The sequence below is a fragment of the Rhineura floridana genome, chromosome 4 (genome assembly GCF_030035675.1).
Source record: "Rhineura floridana isolate rRhiFlo1 chromosome 4, rRhiFlo1.hap2, whole genome shotgun sequence".
Classification (NCBI taxonomy): Eukaryota; Metazoa; Chordata; class Lepidosauria; order Squamata; family Rhineuridae; genus Rhineura; species Rhineura floridana.
Genome location: NC_084483.1, coordinates 184,194,314 through 184,216,359, shown reverse-complemented (window position 1 = coordinate 184,216,359; position 22,046 = coordinate 184,194,314). Strand labels below are relative to the sequence as shown.

The window sequence follows — 22,046 nt, the reverse complement described above, 5'->3', positions numbered from 1 at the left end:
CCTGAGAGAAAGTGTGTGAATGGTGTGAGGTTGAGACGAGGCTCAGCTTCGAAGTGAGAGGGGACCTGCCAGTAGCGCATTTCTCACACCCCGCGAGGGGCTGAGCCGCAAAAGCAGGGAAGCGCCTGTTGTACGTCACTTGTCTGTGTTCCTAGGTTTCGTCTTAGACACCCACCCGGCAAACAGAGAGGTTGCCGCAACATGGGGAGGGGTGCATCGAAGCAGGTGGTTACAAGGACTGGGGACAAGGCGCTAGTTAAAAAGAAAAAGGGGCGGGGATTCACTCCGTTGGAATGTGTGTTAAACAACTTTTTGGATTTTGAGATTGCTGTTATATCATCAGCAGGTCCTAGACCTGAGAGGGAGAAGTTGACACGGTTTTGTAGAGTAGACTGGGTTGGATTGGACATTGGATGGCCCCCACAGGGGACATTCCAACAAAAGAGCGTTGAAATGCTGGTGAACACCCTATATGGCATGTTGCCCGAGGCTGCAGACTCATGGCACTATGCGTTGGGATGGAGCACCATAAGTAGGGACCCTCCGTTAGAATGTGCGCTGGAAATGGCCTTGGCTCAATGTTCTTTAAAGGAAATTAGAGCTATGAAACAAAAGGGCTTGGAGACTATGGACCGGAAAAGTGTAATTCCTGTGTTGGAAGTAGAAGATGAAGCCGTTCAGGCATCAGCCCCTCCTCCTTATGTCTCAGTCTCAAGATTAGGATCGCCAGCAGGCTTCTCAAAGACGGATCCTGCAATTATATCTGAGCAGGGTGATCTCTTGCCAGTGGGATCCTCAACACCAGCGCTTTTAAGCACCCCTGAACAGGATGGCCCCTCATTGGATAAAAGCACTTTAGAAAAGATTGATTTAGTTGGCCAGAAGGTGAGTGATTTACTGGACCAGTATGCGTCTTTGGTCCTTGAGGCAGGCAGCCCTGAACACTCACCCGGTTTAATGGCGCAGAGGCTTGAACAAATACAGGTGGCCAGACAAAGGGAAACGCCCCGTCGAAGCGAAGTACCCATGACTCTGAGGAGTGGCATCACACTGCCCCCAACAGCCCAAATGTTTCCAATGCGGCAAGTCCTTGATGGCCATGGGGAATTAGCTTATTTACATGTTCCCTTTACAACTTCTGATTTATTTAATTGGAAAAATCAGATGCCATCCTTAAGAGAGGACCCAGATAAACATTATCACTTGTGGTCCTCTATTTTTGCAACTCACCACCCAACTTGGTCAGACATACAGACCCTGATGAATACCGTCTTGAGTGATGAGGAAAAGACTGTAGTTTTAAGTCAGGCAAGGAAGGTGGCAGCAGAAGAGCAGAAAGCAGCTAGAGGTGCTCCAGACTTGGCGCCTGATGTCGTTCTCCCTATGAATGAGGTTCCAGATTGGGGCATGCAGCCGGGGCGATGTGCAGACCTGGACAGGTTTAAAAGACTCATTTTAGCTGGAATTAAGAACGCCATTCCTAAGCCTACCAGTATGGCAAAGCTGTATGAAATAAGACAGGAGCCCCAGGAAACTCCTTCAGCCTTCTTGGAGAGGCTGACCAGTACAATGAGAAAATACACTCCCCTTGACCCTCAGGCGGAGGAAAACCAACATCTTTTAGTAACCCTGTTCATAGGACAAAGTTGCAATGACATTCGTAGAAAGCTACAGAAAGTGGAAGGAGTGATGGGCATGGGATTAGGACAAGTCGTGGAGATTGCATATAAAGTATATGTGAATAGGAATGAGACAGCCACAAAGGAAGAGGGCCGAATGATGAAAAAGCAATGCAGTCTCATTGCAGCGGCAATAACACAGGGAACAGGGAGTAGTGTGGACCAACGACCTCGAAGACGTTTGGGGAAAGATCAATGTGCAAAGTGTTTGAAGAGAGGCCACTGGGCCAAAGATTGCAGATCTGGAAAGAAAGAGAATGGGGATGACCAGGCAAGGAAGGTAGCCTATGAAACAGTTTCCCCTTCTGATCCTAGGCCACCATATGTAAGGATTGCCCGAATGGAGCAAGAGGATTCAGAATGAAGGTGGACGGGGTTTGAGGGGGGCCCACAGGAGGAACCAAAAATAAACTTAAAGGTAAATGGGAAGACCTTATCCGGATTGGTGGACACTGGAGCGTCTTTCTCAATGCTACCTCGGGCCGATCCCCGTCATGATCCACCCCTCAGTAAGCATACGGCTACTGTAATGGGAATAGAAGGAAAGAAACAAGTAGTACCCTTGTCAGCCCCTACGATAGTAGGCCTGAAGAGGGGGGACAAAATGACATATATACAACACCGGTTCCTGATGTCTGATCAGTGTCCACTTCCAATTTTTGGCCGGGATCTCCTTAGTAAGTTACAAATTCGTATTGAGTTTCTCGGTGATCAACTTCAAGTTTCAGTGCCCAAGCAACAAGAATGTGCCTTTCAAATGGCCTTGACATGTCACCCAGAAGTTGAGCGGAGGACTGAACTACCTGCTTTGTTATCTGTACATCCTGATGTCTGGGCTCGGAAGGACAACCCCGCCCGGGCAAAGAATGCAGTTCCAGTGCAAGTTTGGTTGAAACCAGGAGTGGCACCAACACCTGTGAAACAGTTTCCTTTACGACTGGAAGTTCGGAAAAGTTTGAACAAAATGATAGAGACGTTTCTTGGGTATGGATGGTTACACCAGACAACTAGTCCACATAACACTCCTGTGTTTGGGGTGCCAAACGAAGGCTGGCCTGGGCAGTGGAGGCTTGTGCAGGACCTACGCATAATCAACGAAAAAGTGCTAGAAGATGTACCTGTTGTTCCTAATCCTCATACTCTCCTCACCCATGTGCCAGCCACCGCAGTAATATTTACAGTGCTGGATCTAAAGGATGCCTTCTTTTCGATACCCCTTCACAAGGATAGTCAAGACCTTTTTGCCTTCCAGTGGGAGGACCCCGAAGTGCCCCGAGCCAATCAGCTGACGTGGTCCGTGTTGCCCCAGGGGTTCATCAGCTCCCCGTCTGAATTCACAAAAGCCTTACAACAGGACATGGAAAAATGGTATCAGTCCCACCCCATCTCAACTCTTCTGATTTACGTGGATGATCTTCTCCTGTGCAGCCCCACGACGCAGGTATGCGAACAAGAAGGAGAACAATTGTTAAATCACCTGCATGACTGTGGATATCGTGTGTCAAGAGAGAAGGTACAGTGGTGCCAACCAGAGGTGAGATACCTGGGCTATTTGGTCTCGGACAAAGGTCGAACTCTTTCTCCAGAGAGGAAATTGGCCATATGTACAGTCCCTTCACCACATGACATGAGGTCCCTCAGATCCTTTTTGGGCTTAACGGGATTTTGTAGACAATGGATTCCCGGTTATAGTGAATATGTGGCACCTCTATATGAGTTACTAAAGAAGGACTGTCCCTGGCATTGGACTAAAGAATGTGAGAATTCCTTCTTGAAGATCAAGAGAGCCTTACAACAGGCCCCGGCTTTGGCCTTACCTGATGGCAAGAAACCATATCGGCTATACATTTCAGAACGAAAAGGAATGGCAATGGGAGTCCTGACTCAGAAGGTGGGACCGAACCAAGTACCAGTGGTCTATTATTCCTCGAAGCTGGACCCTGTAGCACAAGGATGGCCGGCGTGTGAGGATAGTAGCAGCGACTTCAGTAGTTCTAAAGAAAGCTGAGAAGATCATGATGGGCACGCCGGTAGATGTGTTTGGTCCCCATGACCTTCGCAGGATCCTTGGAGAAGCCGCTTCCAAGGTTCTTAGTCCCAGCCGCCAGACCCAGTATGAACAGCAGCTCCTGGCAAGGCCAGACCTTACCCTCAAGACATGTAACATTCTCAATCCAGCAACTTTGCTCCCAGAACCAGGAGAATTGCAACACGATTGTCTAGTAACTTTGGATATGTGTTTTCGGCCTAGAATGGACTTAACTGACCAATAGAAGGGAGACACCTATTTATTGATGGAAGTTCGCGAGTCATAGAAGGAAAACGGTACGCCGGATTTGCTGTGTGCGAGAATTTGGCAGTTCTACAGATAGTACGGTTGTCACCAGGATATTCGGCTCAAATGGCAGAGCTGGCTGCAGTGATTGCCGCCTTACAGTTGTTAAAGGGGCAACAAGGAACAATATACACGGATTCGAAGTACGTGTTCCAAACGGCACATGCCTTTGCCATGATCTGGAAAGAAAGAGGATTTATAAAGAGAGGAGGAAAACAGATTGAACACCAGGAATTGATAAGTCAGTTTTTGGATGCAGTTCAAGGGCCGGAGAAGGTGGCAATTGTTCATGTGCTTGCCCATGGAAGGGAAAAGAATCCGGATTGGCGGAGAGCCAACCAACATGCAGACTCGATGGCAAAAGAAGCAGCGATAGATGGGATTCTGGAGAAGCAACAGGTTGTGGCCTTGGCCCTAAATTTACCTCAAGTAACTCCAACATACTCCCCAAAGGAGCAACAGAGAGCGCAAGAACAGGGAGCTAAGTGTCTTCCAAGTGGATGGTGGCAAGTAAAGACTGGACAGCTTATTGTTCCCCGTACTCTCCTTCGGGAAGTAGTACAAGGAATGCACCAGCAGACTCACCTAGGGGGAAATGCATTAGGAGATTTATTAGTTCGTCAGATCATTGCCCCTGGATTGTATGAAGAAACAAAGAGAGCAGTTGTTAATTGTCCCACCTGTGCCGCGACCAACCCAGCTCCAAAGCTCCCTGCGCCTTTAGGAGGAAGGCCATGGGCTTATTACCCGTTTCAGAGGTTACAAATAGATTTTGCAGAGTTACCACGAACTCAAGGATATAAGTATCTTCTAGTAGTCATAGACCAATTTACAGGATGGCCAGAAGCTTTCCCAACTCGGAATGCAACAGCATCAGTGGTGGCAAAGACATTGCTGAAGGAGATCTTTCCCCGATATTCATTACCAGAGACATTCGAATCTGACCAAGGTCCACACTTTGTCAGTATCATAATTCAAAGTGTCGGTTCAGCGCTGGGATTTGAATGGAAGTTGCATACCCCTTGGAGGCCCCAATCCTCTGGACAGGTGGAACGCGCTAACAAAACCGTCAAGACTTTGTTGACCAAAATTTGCCATGAGACCTCTCTGAACTGGGTACAACCCTTGCCCTTAGCTTTGACTATTATGTGAAATACCCCAAGAGGAAAAAGTAAATTGACCCCTTTTGAGTCCCTTTTCGGGCGCCCACCCATTGAGCCTAGGCCCCAGACAGGGATCCACCAGACACATGGGGACATTGGGTCAAAACAATTAAGAGAATATGTAGTTGCTTTGCAGGATGCTCTGCTTTCTCTTCACAGACACGTTCGGGACTATCAGAGGTTGCCGCTGGCTTTGGCAATTCATCAATATCGTCCTGGCGATTGGGTTCGAGTGAAAAAGTGGAAAAAGGAGCCTTTACAGCCATCGTGGGGCCCACCTCAGCAGATTGCGTTGGTAACGGAAGCTGCAGTTAAGCTGTTCGGAAGTAGCAAGTGGACGCATGTGTCCTGGTTGAAAGGAGCAAACCCATCTGTAACTATTGAGGAACCTGAGAAGAGGGTAGCCAAGGACCCTCCACCTGGCAGGGTGAAGGAACAGACATCCGAAGACAAGTGGTTATCGGAAACAGTACCGGGTTTCAACCTGAAGATCAAGCTGAAGAAACAGAGGGACTGAAATTGTATGGGAGGGTCTCCAATTCCTCAGCCAATTAGAGCTATTCCTATTCCCTTAGAGGGGGACACACGACCGTGTGTGCCTATAATCGTTACCCAGAAACGTGTTCCCCCAGGATCAAAGAAGAATCGATATAGATGGTACAAAGTTGCCATAACCAAATTGTATTTTCAGACTCCCTATTTCTTGAATGATTGGCCGAGAGAGAGAAATTAGTTAAGGTATATGGGAGGATCAAGAAAACCCTTCCCAGTTCAGGCTGTTAGTGTGCAAGTGCCGGGAGATCCTAGAAGGAAGGTTCCGATAATAGTGGTGCAATCCGTGGACACGTGTGCAAAGCATAAAGGAACACAGTTGCAAATAATCACTCGAACCTTCCTAAGTTCGGTTCTACCCCCAGACATTGATCTTAGGACTGTATACCTAAGATGAAGCAGCTGGGCATTATAGCTGTTTTAATTTTAGTTCCACTATGTATCCAGGAAGAAGAAGGCCATGGTAATTTGTTTGTAGAACTCTCATAGGCTGTGGCCAGAGAATTGAATATAACAAATTGTTGGGTTTGTGGAAGTCCCAAAGGGTATAGAGAGTGGCCATGGGGAGCAATACCTCTGGCACCTAAGTGGTTACTGAGTAATGTAAGTGAGGTACATGTGAACCATAGTGTTTGGCAAGAGGCCCATGAATGGAACCTCTATGCCCACGTGGTGGGAGGATACTGCCTCAATCAGACAGTTAAGGGAGGTAGATGGATGGGAGAGAGTAAGTGTAATTGGACTTTAAGCTGGCAACATTATTGCCTGATGAAAGGATGCCTTGTGACAAATTGTACTCAGTATAAGAATAAATGGAATCGAACAGGAATGAAATATCCAAATGGTACACGGTGTAAGTATAAACCACAAGCCGATAATAGAAACCAATGTAGGTACCGGTGCCAAGGGTTGCTTATGGAACAAGTGTTGTGTGGTCAACTTAATCTTACCACTGCAACCCGAATAATGACCCAAGGGTGGTTGTGGAAACATATAAATGGAACAACGGTGCAGGGATTCCAAAATTTCTGGACCACTTGGAATGAGACTGAGAATGACCAAGTGTGTCAGTATAAAAATGATTCTCAATTATGGAAATGTAGTCTAAAACAAGGTACCGCATCGCAATATCTGACAGGACCTTTGGGACCCCGAGATACCTATTACATTCCATATAGTAAAATATCCCCCATTCTGTACAATGTGACTGTTCCTGCATTAAAAGGGCATTATTGGATATGTGGTCTTAAGGCCTACTCAATTTTGCCTGTAAATTGGACTGGTGTATGTTATGTGGGAGACATTCAACCACACTTTTCGTTGAAAGCTGTTCAGTCCTCTTTTTATCTGCCTTTGTATGATAAAGTTCGATCCAAGCGATCAATAGATACCAAACTTACTAGCACTGGAGATGCAAATAGCTTTGGAAAAGAATGGCCATCTGAGCGAATTATCGCAACTTATGGTCCTGCTACATGGGCTCAGGATGGAATGTATGGATATTGTACCCCCATATATCTCTTAAATCGTTTAATTCGTTTGCAAGCAGTAGTGGAGATTATTACTAACCAAACTGCAAAGGCCCTAAAGTTGTTGGCAGATCAATCTACCCAGATGAGAGATGCAATTCTCCAAAATCTATTAGCCTTGGATTACCTCCTCGCACAGGAAGGCGGAGTCTGCAAGTTGCTCAATTTATCTACTTGTTGTTTAAAGATCGATGATAATGGAGAAGTTATTAAAGGATTAGCCAAAGAAATGCGGGAAATTGCTCATGTCCCAATACAAAAATGGGAAGGTTGGAATTTAGGAGATTGGAGCAGTTGGTTTAACTGGTTTGGGGGTATTAAAAGTTTAATTGTAATTGTTGTATTAATGCTTTTGGGATGCATGTTATTACCTTGCTTATTACCAATAGTTATGAATGGAATACGGAGTATTGCTGAGAGGGCGGCAACAAGAAGTAGCATGCAAATATATGGAAAAATCATGTATCAGCAATTAAATGTTGAAGAAATCTAGAGGAAGAAGCTTTGCTTATGGTGCCCATTACAAAGCTTCTTGAGGGGGGAATTGTGGAAAATGATTTTCCACTTTGTTATAAGTTGTAGGCGCCCACATCACCCTGACAGAAATTCCTTGAAGCAGCTTGTGTGGAGAATTCTGTAGTCTCAGGGAAAATGTGTGACAAGGTCATGTAGTAAGATCAGTGCTTAATTTGCTGAGGCATTGCATTCCTATGTTAGAGTAGGCGCCTATTCCCCCATCAACACCACACCATATAAGGAAAATGGAAACTAGACAAGGGTCTTCCATGAGAAGAGAACGAAACTACACGTATGGATTTCTTGTAAATGGCTGATTTCGGGGAAATGGGAGCGTGCATAAGTTTAACTTTCGATACGTAAGAATGCAAACTGATAAAGAGGCTGGCTGCGTCCAGCATAGGCAGAACCAGTTAGGCTGTTTCTCCTCTTGCAAGAGCAATAAACCTGGCTTTGTTTTACGACTTGTTTCGTCGCTTTCATGTTTATTGGAATCTTGTGATGTGGGAGCGAGCCTTAGCCCCAATAAAATTTATTGGGGTGTAATTGGTAACACTGGGAGGAAGGGCAAGATATAAATCAAACAAACAAACAAAGTAAGCCTTTTTTAAAAACAAGCAGGAAAAGTAGTCATGTGGGGCTCTGATCTCAATTGGGACTGCAGTGTGTGGGGAGGAGGAGTTTAACACTTTCCTCCCCTTCCCAATTTCCCACTAAATATTGCATCTCTCAGCTGCTATTTCCACCTCCCTCAAAAAACCAGCCAAAAAGTGCTGTTTTGTGGATAGATAGCAGCTTTCATGACATGGGAGAAAGCATGCCTATGCATTGGCGGATGAAAAATATATATAAAGCCTGGCAAAGACCCCCCTCCCGGGAAATAATGTTAAGCAGGAACCAATTCCTTTTAATCCTAGAGATTCATGGGCCCGGATTCAGAGAAGCATAAGTAGATTTCCACCCAGCACTTTCTGTTTCAACTGCTTGCACTCCCTGAAAAGCTGTTCCTGAATACTATAGAATCCTGTGGGGTATGGGATGCATGAGGATGAAGGCACTATAAGTGAAGGAGTAGGGTTGGAAAGATCTGTCTGTTTCGGTTCTCTCAGTTTCTCATTTCTCCAATGTTAAATTCAGTGTTAAATTCAATGTTAATTCAGTGTTAAATTCTCCAATGTTCAATTCAATTCTCTACATTTCAAAAGCGATTTGCAGGTTTGTTTGTTTTTAAAAATCCTCATAAAAATTCTCCACCATTTGAGTGTGAATTTCTCCAAATAAACACCTTTTTGTAGGCAGTTTTGACAAAGGTACACATTTTCGCAAGCCATTTCTCATCACATCATGCCTTTTTGCCTGTTGTTTTCACTCATGTATTCATTTTTATGCACACTTTCCCCTAATATATGCATTTTTGTAAATGTTGTTTAGTTGGCAAACTGCATCCCAAAATTCTAATAAATGCAAAATTTGAAGGACGGCTGTGTTTCGGTTCTCATATTGTTTTGGAAATTGAGAATTTGATAAATTCTGCTTGAAATGCGACCTGAATTGAAATTCTCACCCATCCCTATGCAGGAGGAATCAAGGACCTGCCCTCACTCCTACCTTGCACAAGTGCCTTCTGTGGGACTCTCTAGATTGTGCCTAAATGGAAACAAGAGCTGAAAGGGATCTCAGAAATAATGCTGTTCAACTGGGTTCACTTTAGTTGGTCATTTAGTAGAAAACGTTTGTTCTGTCAATACTTTCTCACTCTCTTTTCCCGGTAGTTATGTAGGATATTTGTATTGCATTTTAAAAACCTGTGCAAGAAAAACAAGCCATGATTCACAACATAAATGGGTGCCAAGAGCAGGGCCCAAAATCTTCCAGCAAGGTAGATCATTATGGGTGAATGTTATGCCTATTAAAAGGTGAAAGGTAACTCTTGAGTGCTGGCAGTTTGTTATTTAAAATCATTGCAAACACATTTTTAACTTTGAAACACTGGAAAGTATGCCTTGGCATGCCTATCTATATGTCATGCTGATCTGTATGTCATGCTAAACTCCTTTGAGGAATTATACAAATATGATAGATAAAATATGTAATGCTACATTTGGTACCAGTCATACCAACTGTGATGCAATGGATGCTTGCTGTATATGTGCTTGTGTTGGGCATGTTCATGAATGTTAGAAGAAAATGGGATGCATAGAGATTAGATCAATTTCTGATATTGCTGAACTGTAATTATTTAGTTCAAGTATTATAAGATGCTTATTGAAAATTGGATGGTCCAAACCTTGTGTTGGACTGTAAAAAAAAAAAAAGCAGAAATTAGTAAATTGATCAGTTTAGTTAACCAAGGAAACTGTGATATTCAAGTGGGAGTATTTTAAAGACACAGAAACTATATGAAAACTGTGTATAAAGAGCACATATTGATTGATTGCTATATTTTGTAATCCTGATATCCCAACCCCATTGCTGCTTCTATTAATAGAATCACAGGGAACTTGGAGGTCATCTAGTCCAACCACCTGCTCAATGCATAAATAGCATCCTTGCAGATGATTATCTTGCCTCTACTTAATATCTCCAGTGAAGGACAGCCCTACAGACAGCATACTCAGCTGTTCATCACAGACCAGTTCCCATTGTTTCTTATCTTGGTCATCCTCCACTGAACATGCTCTATAGTTTGTCAGTGTCCTTCCTAAAACATGGACACAGTTAGCAGTGTACTGAAGTCCAACTCTAGGACATTTTAAAGAACAGGAGCAAAGATGTCCCATAGAAGAAGATGGAGAATGAGGAAAATCAAACAGAAGCTGGATACTTTTCTTTAATGGGGTTCTTACATCATGCTAGCCATTTAAATGGTAACACTTCTTTGCAAGATAATTTGCATTTTTCATTAAAATCTGAATGTTGCCTTTCAGCTGGCTGAAGATCTTTGCTAAAGCTCAATGTGCTGTATAAGCTGAACTGATGCAATCAGAAATCAGCACCACTGAGTTCAATGGAGGTTACTCCCAAGAAACTAAGCACAGAGCTGCTGATCCTAATAAACTGGGTATTATATAGTAAGCTGATGCTATTTGGGATATGTGTGTGAGAATGTATATAACAACAGAGCGACACAGTTATGGACTCTTCTTAGGGAAGTGACCATGGTCTCTCCTTGGGAGTGTGGCTATGGTGGGTGTCATGATGATCTCCTGCACTTCAGGTCCTGCACTTCAAAACTGATCACTACACCACTGAACATGCTAGTTTTTAGGCAGCCTTGGTTCAAATGTCTCCCCCGTCTTGATCTTACTAAACAGCCTGATACAAGCCACTATCCTCTCATTTCTTGGCTGAGAGTATTTCACTATAGGGCTAATCTCAAAAAGATGGTATGGTAGTTACTTTGCTGGACTTGGGACCAGAAAGTTGTTCAAGCTTTGCCTCAGCACTGAAGTTCATTGGAGGTGTGTGTGTCCTGTGTGCAATGGTCATCAGCTCCTGGCTCAACTTTCCTCAAAGGGTTATTGTGAATATAAAATGCGATTGTCTTTGGAAGAAGGACAAAACAAACAAGAGAGCAATAAAACAGCAGTGTTCTACTTTGCAGGGCTCTCATAAGGGCTACTTTTAAAAACTGTTGTAACCTATCCTTGGACCTCATGGTGAAGGGCTGGTTTAAAATCTAAACAATGGCCACAATAGTACAGGCGGTCCAGAGAGGCCCAGGCCACTTCCAACCTTTGAGGCCCCTAGCCATAATAAAAATTAAAAATGACACACAAAACCAAAATAAAGAACCCTAAAAAAAGCGAGACATAATTTGATTTTTAAAATTTAACAAAGGGTTTTCTAGTCTTTTTCCCCCTGTGCAAATACTTTAATTGGCAGCTGTAAGCTGAGAGAGGGTGTCACATTGTGATCCAACGCACATAAAAACAAGCTCCAAATATGCCCAGAAAATGAATAGGCCTTGTATCCAAAGTAGCGCTAAGTAGCTCATTCCATTAGTGCAAGGATTTTTGCTTGCCCATTGGAACTTTATTTATTTATTTATTTTATTTAAAATATTTCTATCCCGCCCTTCTACCCTACAATAGGGCACTCAGGGCGGCTACAATAAAAACGCATACATACATAATAAAATACACAGTAAAAACACAAAACATTACAGTAGATTAAAATGCATAAAATACTATTAAAATACATAAAATGCAATTATGCATACGCATAGAAACATGCATGTATATATGTGCATGCACGTATAAAAAAGTGAGACTAAAAGAACTTAAGATTTAAAAATGAAGAATAAAAAGCTTAAAACAGTATCAGGCTGACCCGTCAGTCCCAACCAAAGGCCCTCCGGAACAAAATAGTTTTGACAAGTTTCCGGAAGGCCACCAGGGAGCGAGCAAAACGGGCTTCTCGGGGCAGGGAATTCCAAAGTCTGGGAGCCACAATTGAAAAGGCTCTCTCATTATGTCCCTCTCCTCCCCCTAAATCTGCTCTGAGGGTTTCCCCAACCCTCTGGAGCAGATTTGGGAGCACGCAGGGTGTGGGCAGGGGGAGAAGTTCCATTGGGCAACTGTAAATTCTGACGCTAACAAAACGAGTGCTTTGGATGCCTCCCTAAGTGTCTACATCTATGCCCCTCTTTGAGCTTCAGGACCAGGCCAAATGCCCTGCCTGGCTCCCCTTTCTTTGTCCCTGAGTAGAGATGTGCTTTGAACACTGGAAATGTGCTATATTGACACTACAGTGATGACGACAATGATGCTAGTGGTAGTAGTAATACATAAAGTATTATTCCTTTTCATCCTTCCATTCTGTGTAGTTTATTTGCTTTCAAATGTGGGCCATTTCCCCTGTTTCGTGCATTTAAAGATCAATGCAAATATTTCATTTTCTATAAATAATTTAATAAATATTTTTGCTTTACAATGATACATTCAGGTGACATTTTTTTGTCAGAAACAAGAGTCACAAGACATTTCAGGATCAGTATACTTTAATATGGTATCAGTGTGTCAAAATACATTTCCTTATCAAGTTAAAAGTTCCCATACAGTTACAAGATTATCAATAAGAAATTCAACAATATAGAGAGCATGAAATAATTAGGACAATAGTTATGGTTAATATTTTAAGCATGGATTTATTTATTTACCCCTCCTCCCTCCCCCTCATGTGTTTTAATAAAAGGTTAGGGTACAACATCTTAATGCTGAAACTACAAACAGAGATTAAAAATATAACAGCCAGTGTGAGTAACCCTTCAAGCACACAATTCATTACAACAATTAGATCTGCTTTGCTGCAGCCACAGGCATTTACCCCAGAGTTGCTACTGTACATCAGTGGGATTACTTTAGAGCAGCCTTTCCCAACCAGTGTGCCTCCAGATGTTGTTGGACCACAACTCCCATCAGCCTCAGCCAGCATTGCCAATGGTCAGGAAGATGGGAGTTGTGGTCCAACAACATCTGGAGGCACACTGGTTGGGAAAGGCTGCTTCAGGGCAAACTGCTTGAGGTTGGCAGCCTGACAGTGATAAGTTAATTTGTGCTTCTGCCTAGAGCTTAGCTATAACTTTTCTCAAAAGAGCTCAAGCCACGAACCAGCCAAACACGGTAAAGAGCCAATTTTTACGTTACCCAGAAGCAAACTCTGATTTGCCACAGACTGTACTACACACAACAGGAACCTACAGCAATCATGGTTCCTCTGATGAGCATTACCTTATGTGGGTTTGCTGCATTCACCTGTGCTTAATACTGGCTTGAATTGTGCCCTCATTTTTTTTTAATTGTAACAACTCCCTAACATATCATAGGCCATAATATTTTGTTTAAAAATGTATGTCGCATAGCAAATTACTCCTGGACCTTGTATAATGTAGCACAGGTGAAATATTAAGCCGGCACAAGTCCTGGCTATGATCCTTACTGATTCATTCAAGATTCACTGCTAAAATATTTATGCATATGTGAGGAAGGTTTCTTGGGAGGGCTTGTCCCCTGCATCAATGGAATTCTTACCACTGATGCTGATCTCCCAAGTGGCAAGGCAACAGAGCACAGAGAACAAATGTAGGAGAGTTTCTCAGGAGGAGCTCTTGCAGCAATTTTTTTTTGGGGGGGGAAGGGGCTAGCCATTGGTGCAACGTATGTGTGCTGCTAGGAGACTATGAAAGCTCTAAGGCAGGAACCAGAATAATTATCTGAATGCAAAGCTTTAAATATCAGAGGGATTCTGCACTCCCCCCCCAAACAGGGAGGATCAGATTGACAGGGATTAGAAAATGTAGCCTTCACATCAATTTTGACTTTCCTTTATAAAGTGTAGGTTGAATGGGAAAGATCCCTGAGCAGTCTAGATTCATGAGCATTTTTGCTCATGAATCTTTCCCTAAATAATGGCTTTCATAGCTACTCCTCCCTGGAGGCCTATCTCCCCAAATCAGGCAAAATCCATCCAGAGTTAAGCACTTTTATTTCCCATTTATTTTCAATACAAGAGGTTCGAGCACCTGTTTAACACTCGCTCACCGAAATCACTTTGAATTTAATTGCTGAGTTTTGGCTGGATCATGTACATTGTGTCAAAATTGGCCCTTCAGAGGAATGCAGCATCTCCAAAGGAGTGAGCTAAAATTATTGGGATCAATGTACAAAGCTGGTGCCAAAAGCTTACAATTCTTTGTGGCTCCAGAAGCTCCAGTGCATGCATGGAGATTCTGTACTTCTAGGAACTTCCCTGTTCAGTGCTATGGAGAAACTCCAAGGGATGTGTGTGTACACAGACCTACACTGAAACAAATGAGTAAACTGTTTTGCAAGAGCTCCATATGTACATTGCAGAATACACAGAACTTGGGGTAGTATCTAATGAACTCATCCCATCAGTGCAAGGATTTCTGTTTGTGCAGCAGAGCAACCCTCTCATCTCTACTTGCTTGCCCTGTGCCTCCCCCAAATCTGCTCCAGATATTTGAAGAACCCCCAGAAGAGATTTAGGAGACATTCAAGGGGAGGGGTAAGTTCTATTGTGCAAATGGAAATCCTTGCACTGACAGAACAAGTTAATTAGATGTCATCCTCTGAGACACATTGAAGAAGTCAAGGTTCCCAATCCAGAGGGGGAGCTGTGTGTGTTGTTTTCGCTGCAATGGACTGAGACTCTTGTGGCACCTTCAAAGATTAACGCATGTACTGTGCAATAAAATTTTGGTCTGAGCCGACTCCAGGAAAGTTAGTTATGCTCAAGTTCTAAGGAAATCAATTGGGCTTATAGGGCAGGTTAGCTGTGATTATCTTGAGTCCTATTGATTTCAATGGGTCTTGGCACAAGTAACTTTCTTTGAACTAGAACTATGATCAGGAGGAGCCATAAATAGAAAATGGCTCTAGTTTCTAAGGAAATCCACTGGCTTTTATAAATCTATGTTGATTTGTACCAGGTAAACTCTCTCTTCTGGATAGATCAAGCCTACAGCCTAATATTTTCTGTTGCCCTGAATTTGCCCCTTGGCCCTCCCAACCTTGTCTCTCTTACTGAAGTTCTAAGGCTTTAATAAATATTATAAAATCTGCACTCCACAGTTCCTGGAGCTTGTATTATTGCTGGATTGAATATATGAGTGTGCCTGTTTGCTCAGCAAAGGCAACGGGGATTGCATGGAGTAACACAGACTCCTTCCATTTTAAATAAATTCCTGAGCACCAACATTGTTTTTTTAAAATAGCATTTCTGAAAGTTCAGATTGCCCTATTGATGACCTACTGAAAAAAATATTTGCACTTGAAAGGCTATCAACAATTAAAAGGTAAACGAAAAAGACAACAAACATCTGCCCACTCAACCACTCCAGAGCCTATAATATCTGATTTTCCCCAGTGTAATAAGTAGGTAGACCCTCCGTGGCGCAGAGTGGTAAGCTGCGGTAACGCAGCTGAAGCTCTGCTCAGGGCCGGAGTTCGATTCCAACGGAAGGAGGAAGTCGAATCTCTGGTAAAAGGGGTCGAGGTCCACTCAGCCTTCCATCCATTCGTGGTCGGTAAAATGAGTACCCGGCATACGCGGGGGGGGGTAAAGAAAGGCCGGGGAAGGAACTGGCAATCCCACCCCATATATATGGTCTGCCTAGTAAACGTTGCAAGACGTCACCCTAAGAGTCGGAAACGACTCACGCTATAAGTGCAGGGACACCTTTACTTTTAATAAGTAGGCAAGCTAAGATATTTAAGTTTATTTCTCAGCAAAATTCAGTAGTGCAGAGAACATGGCTAACTAGCTGCGGGATACCCCCCCAACTTAACTGGCAATTAGCAGGGTTAGTAATAGCCTTTGGACAAATTCTGCAACATCAGCAACAACTTAACAAAACTCTACCAGAACTAAGTAAAACACTTTCTAAGAAAGGTTCATGGCTCTGCATCAGTGTTCTACAAGGTATAACAAAGTACCAATATATGATAAACATTTAATCCAGAGAAAGTATCAGAGTTACATTTTGTGTAAAAATATATATGGAGAATTAATACACACAAATGGGTCAAATTGCTCCACCCCTCACTTATCTTAAATTGTACAGCAATCCCCCTCTTCTCTGAATTGTCCCCTACTCTCATTCACTCTCAAATTCCTGACTTAGTGAATCAGGTTCTGAGGAGGATGACACTGAACTAAGATGGAAGTGGGATAGAAATTAGTTCTGCCAACTTGGGCTTCTTTTCAGTATCATGCTCTAAATCTAAGATGGCAGGTACACATCCCACTTATTTAAGCAGGAGAACATGGAGCTTAGCCTGGGAGTTGGGTAAAGTCTGGTGGGAAAGGCACCTTGACATTGCTAAAACTCGTAGGCAGTTTTCTGCCTGGTAGCTTTGGCTCTTCCATATGCAAAAAGAAAAAGAAAAAATCCACCATTCCTCAAATCCAGGCCAACGCAAGACATTTCTTAAGCCAGGGGGCTACATTGCATGATCTGAGCAATGCATCCTAAGATCACTGGCAATGTCACAGAGGATACAGGACCACAGTGCTCAGATTTTACACTGGCTTCAGTGTCCAGTCTAAAAAAATACATAATCCTACTATTTGGATTACCTACAGTCAGGCTGGCCCTACTTCAAATAAAAGCAGAGCCCCAAGTTTTAGATTTGTGACCTAAACATAATGAAAAAGTTATAATCTACAACTTGAACAAAGACCAACCAATAGTGAAGTGAACTCTGTTGCTGTGTGTGTGTCTTAGAATTATAAATGTTTTGTTCCTTGCTTTTGTAATTGTTACAAAGACCAAAATCTGTGATGATTTTCATGCTATAAAATGCAAAGAAAAACTAAGGATAGGCATTTCAACTGAACAAAGCAGGGCCGACTGTGGCTAGGGAAAATATTTGTTTGTTTCACTCATCTTTGGCAATAAAATAAAAATAAACCTTTGCAATAAATGGAGTCAAAGTTTTACATAGAGGCATCACTTTTTTCTTTTATTAGCATGAATAATGAGGATGTTTTAGAAACATAAATTACACACAGTGATGGGGAATCATAATATAAATTTTCTAAGGAACATTTTATCGAAATAGAAAGGAAAAATACAGTAGATGCATATTTCTTTTTAATACAAATAAGAGAGTGAGTAACTTCACAGAAAGGCCACTATTTGGTAATGTGGACAAGTTCAATAAGTAAGTAAAATCTTGTAAAAGTGTAATCAGTATTAGAAATTGTCTACTTGCAAAAACAGAATTAAAAACTGCAGCTGTTTTGAACAGTATAGGCCAGGGAATGCTGCAATGCTGGCTCAGGTCGCCTGATCGAGAGCTTGGAGCAAGTCACTTCCTTGCAGGAGCGTTGAGCTGCCCAGCACTGGGACGTTAACCTCACAGTCATATCGGGTCAATTCTGGCAACAAATACGGTTCCAAAGATGAGCCAAGGAGGCGGCTTGTGACTCCTGAAATGAGAAGATTTTATTTATTGCATTTATATCCCACCTTTCCTCCAAGGAGCTCAAGGTGGCAATACATGCTTCTCCTTCCTCTCCATTTTATCCTCACAACAACCCTGTGAGGCAGGTTAGGCTGAGTGCTATCGGCTGGCCCAAGGTCACCCAGTGGGCTTCACACCCAAGCGGGGATTTGAACCCTGGTCTCCCAGGCCCTAGTCCGACACACTAACTACTACACCACACTGGCTCCCATATAAAGAAAGTGGATGACACCATGCTGATCTATGGGCTTGCTTTATTTATGGAGGTATTCAATGCTAGTCCTACTCCAAGTAGGACAACCTTTAGGTTCATCATATTTGGATTTTTGCCTGGAAAGGGCAGGAAACAGCACCATCACCACCACACATCCACTTTAAAAAAAAAATCACAAGAGTTTGATGAAAAAAATGGAAGCATTCAGCAATAACAAAATGGTACCTTGAACAAAAATAGGGGAGCAGAATTGGTAACAAAACCAGTCAGTCTCATCAAAACCACAGGAATCAGGACAAGGAGACAATCATATTGAAGTCTCATAGAAAAAGGCTCGTTTTTACTGAGCGATGGAAGGTCAAGAGGGAAGGAGCCAAATGACACCCCCCCTTCAGAGAGATAGGGAGGGAGTTCCACAGACCAAGCATTGCAGCTGAGGATCAAATTAGGTACCGTCAATTATGGGACTGGACTATGCCATGCTTGCTTTTAAAAATTTATTAAACAGCAGTTGGGGAGGGACGGGCTCATCCGGATTGGGGCCATGATGTAGGTGGAGGGGGCTTCGTCTATTGCATGGACCCAATCAGCGTGAAAGGGGAGTGTGTTGGCCACTGAGATGAGTCCCAATGAGTGTGAGTTGCAAGCCAGCCTTTATTAGTTCCTACTTCAAAAAGCCAAGGCAAGTTGTGGAGAGTGAGAATTCAGTAACTGCAGGAGACGAGACAATGAATCTGAACCACAGCTTCTCATCTACATTTCCAGCAGGTTGGTAGCAGCAGGAGACAAATGTCTAGACACTGAATTCAGTAATTCAAGCAATATCTCTTGGCAGTGAGAAATGACAGTCAAATGGTGACAGTGACAGAGAAGCAGAAAGCAGCATTCAAGCCTGGCCAGATTATTAGATAATTTTAGAAGTTTGTATAATTTTAGAAGGGGTCATAGCTATGAGGGGGTGTGGCTGTGCCTATCATGAAGGGACCCTGCACTTCTGAATTTGCCACTACACTGCTCTCTCTCTCTCTCTCTCTTCCATGCTAGGGATAATTAGGAAAGGTATTGAAAATAAAACAGCCGATATCATCATGCCGTTGTATAAATCTATAGTGTGGCCGCATTTGGGATACTGTGTACAGTTCTGGTCGCCTCATCTCAAAAAGGATATTATAGAGTTGGAAAAGGTTCAGAAGAGGGCAACCAGAATGATCAAGGGCATGGAGCGACTCCCTTATGAGGAAAGGTTGCAGCATTTGGGGCTTTTTAGTTTAGAGAAAAGGCGGGTCAGAGGAGACATGATAGAAGTGTATAAAATTATGCATGGCATTGAGAAAGTGGATAGAGAAAAGTTCTTCTCCCTCTCATAATACTAGAACTCGTGGACATTCAAAGAAGCTGAATGTTGGAAGATTCAGGACAGACAAAAGGAAGTACTTCTTTACTCAGCGCATAGTTAAACTATGGAATTTGCTCCCACAAGATGCAGTAATGGCCACCAGCTTGGATGGCTTTAAAAGAAGATTAGACAAATTCATGGAGGACAGGGCTATCAATGGCTACTAGCCATGATGGCTGTGCTCTGCCACCCTAGTCAGAGGCAGCATGTTTCTGAAAACCAGTTGCCGGAAGCCTCAGGAGGGGAGAGTGTTCTTGCACTCGGGTCCTGCTTGCAGGCTTCCCCCAGGCACCTGGTTGGCCACTGTGAGAACAGGATGCTGGACTAGATGGGCCACTGGCCTGATCCAGCAGGCTCTTTTTATGTTCTTATGCTCTCTCTCTCACACACACACACACTCACACTCACTCACTGCCCCCAAGAAGCTGCTATTTGAGTTGGGAGAGAAGCTTCTGTCGCTGCCAGTGGTAGTTTTCTCCTGGGCAACAAATAGCTGCAAGGCCCTCTGATCCAGATTAACATTGAGAACAAAGGGTTAAAGTCTCCTTCCCTCACACACCGTGGTCCTGATCCAGACCACACCCCCACCGATCCTGAGAGGGCCCTATTCTATCTACATTCCCATATCCCATGCTTCAGATGGTGATGCAGAACACAGAGGAGGGCCTCACCCCAAAGGCTTCAGTTGACGGGTAGGATCACACAAACAGCTGAGTCTTTAAATGCCCTGTTCCCAAACTACCTATTCTTCATGGTACAGTTTAGTGGTTTTTTCTCCAACTTTTTGAATGTTGGGCCTCTCTTCAAAACTCTGTAGAGGGTACTTTTAATCATTTGGTGAGATGCAGCAGCACCTCACTATCTGCATTTGCACATTACGCTACAGCATAGTTCACTACAGCAAGATGGACAAGCAGGCATGAGGCACAGTTAGTCTTGGGCTTTTGGAAGGTTGCACTTCCACTTTTGATTAACCACAGTTTACTGTGTTGCCCAGACCCAGAGCTGTGACAACTATGGTTAATTAGTAACTATGGTTTGAACCTGGCTTGCTTGGCACTAGTTATAGTTATTGTTAACCACAGTTTGACAGTCCAGAGACTGCATGATAAATCCTGGTTAAGCAAAAGCAGAAATGAAAGATTCAGAATGCCTGAATCCTGCGGCTTATTTCTGTTAGTTCATGTCATATTAAACGATGGCCTAGTTCACAGGTGGGGAACTTGTAGCCATCCAGATGATGCTGGACTACAACTACAACTCCTGATCTTTGGCCGTGATGGATGGGGCTGATGGGAGTTGGAGTCCAGCAACATCTGGAAGGCCAACGGTTCCTCACCTCTGGTTTAGCGAGAATATTATCACAGTCATTGTGTAGATTAGATAATTTCCAGCATACTGCTGAAAGCATCCACCCATCCAAAAAAAAAAAAAAAGAACTTTGCAAGTGACGTGGCCAAAGTCTTGTCCACAACCACCAGTCTCTTTTCCCACTCTTTGTTGGAAATTAGTCTTCCCATGGTATAGTTTGAGATGACACTTACCTGACATCCTATGAGCTTGTGGCACACTGAAGTTCTGGTAAGGAGGACGGTAAAAGTGTGGGGGGAAGGCAGCTTTTGACATATCGGCAGAGTTTCCTAAACAGGGTGGCGGATGCCGTCCCTGCAGTTGCTGCTGCTGCTGCACCACATTCATGGGCGGTTGGCCTGACCCTCTTTGTGGCTTACAAAGAAACTCGTCTGCAATTCAAAAGAAAAAAAACACTTTAAAAAGGAACAGCTGGATGCCCACTGTCAGAAACACAGTGCTGGACCTGCTAGGTGGCCTTTAGTCAGTCCAGCAGAGCTCTTCTTTCCTCATTACTGTGACACCCATTTTGCCTGAAAACGTAATGGGGTTGGGGTTGGCGGGGAGCTTTTTTGCATTATCTTCTAAGGCTGCAGCCTTAAGAAAGATGGACATATGAATGGGTCAGATATCAAACACTACAGAGATAATTTTTCTACGCCAGACTCCAATTCAAATACAATACTTTTCACACATTTGGCCAAGAGCATGCATGAACATTCACACTTGGTTACTGCACCCTTGATGACTGTAGGCTGAAGATCTGAACTTGTGACAGTGCATCTGGAGTGTTGCATCTGAATGAGCCATCATCACAGATCCATGTACAGAACACAGGAAGCTGCCTTATACTGAATCCTACCACTGGTCCATCTAGGTCAGTATTATCTACTCTGATTGGCAGTGGCTCTCCAGGGTTTCAGGGCAGGGGACATTCCTAGCCCTACCGGGGGTTGAACCTGGAACTTTCCACATACAAAGCATTTGCCCTGCCACTACGTTATGACACAATCCAGCCTTCTAGGGACACAGGAAGCTGCCTTGTACTGTCAGACCACTGGTTCACCTAGCTCAATATTGTCTACACTGGCTTACAGCAACTCTCCAGGGTTTCAGGCAGAGGACATTCCCAGCCCATCCTGGAGATGCCGGGGATTGAACGTGGGATCTTCTGCATGCAAAGCAGGTATTTACAACTGAGCTACAGGCCTTTCCCAAATAACTGTGATATAATCTTAGGAAGTTCTATCCATGGCTTAGTGATGATTGGTCACATACACTCATATAAGTCACCACATGATGCTATAAGTCGTGCCTTTC

The 22,046-nt window shown here is 43.5% G+C and overlaps 1 protein-coding gene across 2 annotated transcripts in view; it reads right to left on the bottom strand.

The window, feature by feature from the left end:
- Positions 1 to 12,758: 12,758 nt before the first annotated feature.
- The window catches only part of EPAS1 (endothelial PAS domain protein 1), a 191,575-nt gene continuing 182,287 nt past the window's right edge, over positions 12,759 to 22,046 (bottom strand). For both annotated transcript variants that reach the window (XM_061625432.1, XM_061625431.1), the window contains exons 15-16: positions 20,921 to 21,118; positions 12,759 to 17,731 (exon numbers count right to left, since the gene is read on the bottom strand). In XM_061625432.1, coding sequence (XP_061481416.1) covers positions 17,580 to 17,731; positions 20,921 to 21,118 — 350 coding nt within the window. In that variant the 3' untranslated portion in view covers positions 12,759 to 17,579. The remainder of the gene's footprint in view (positions 17,732 to 20,920; positions 21,119 to 22,046) is intronic.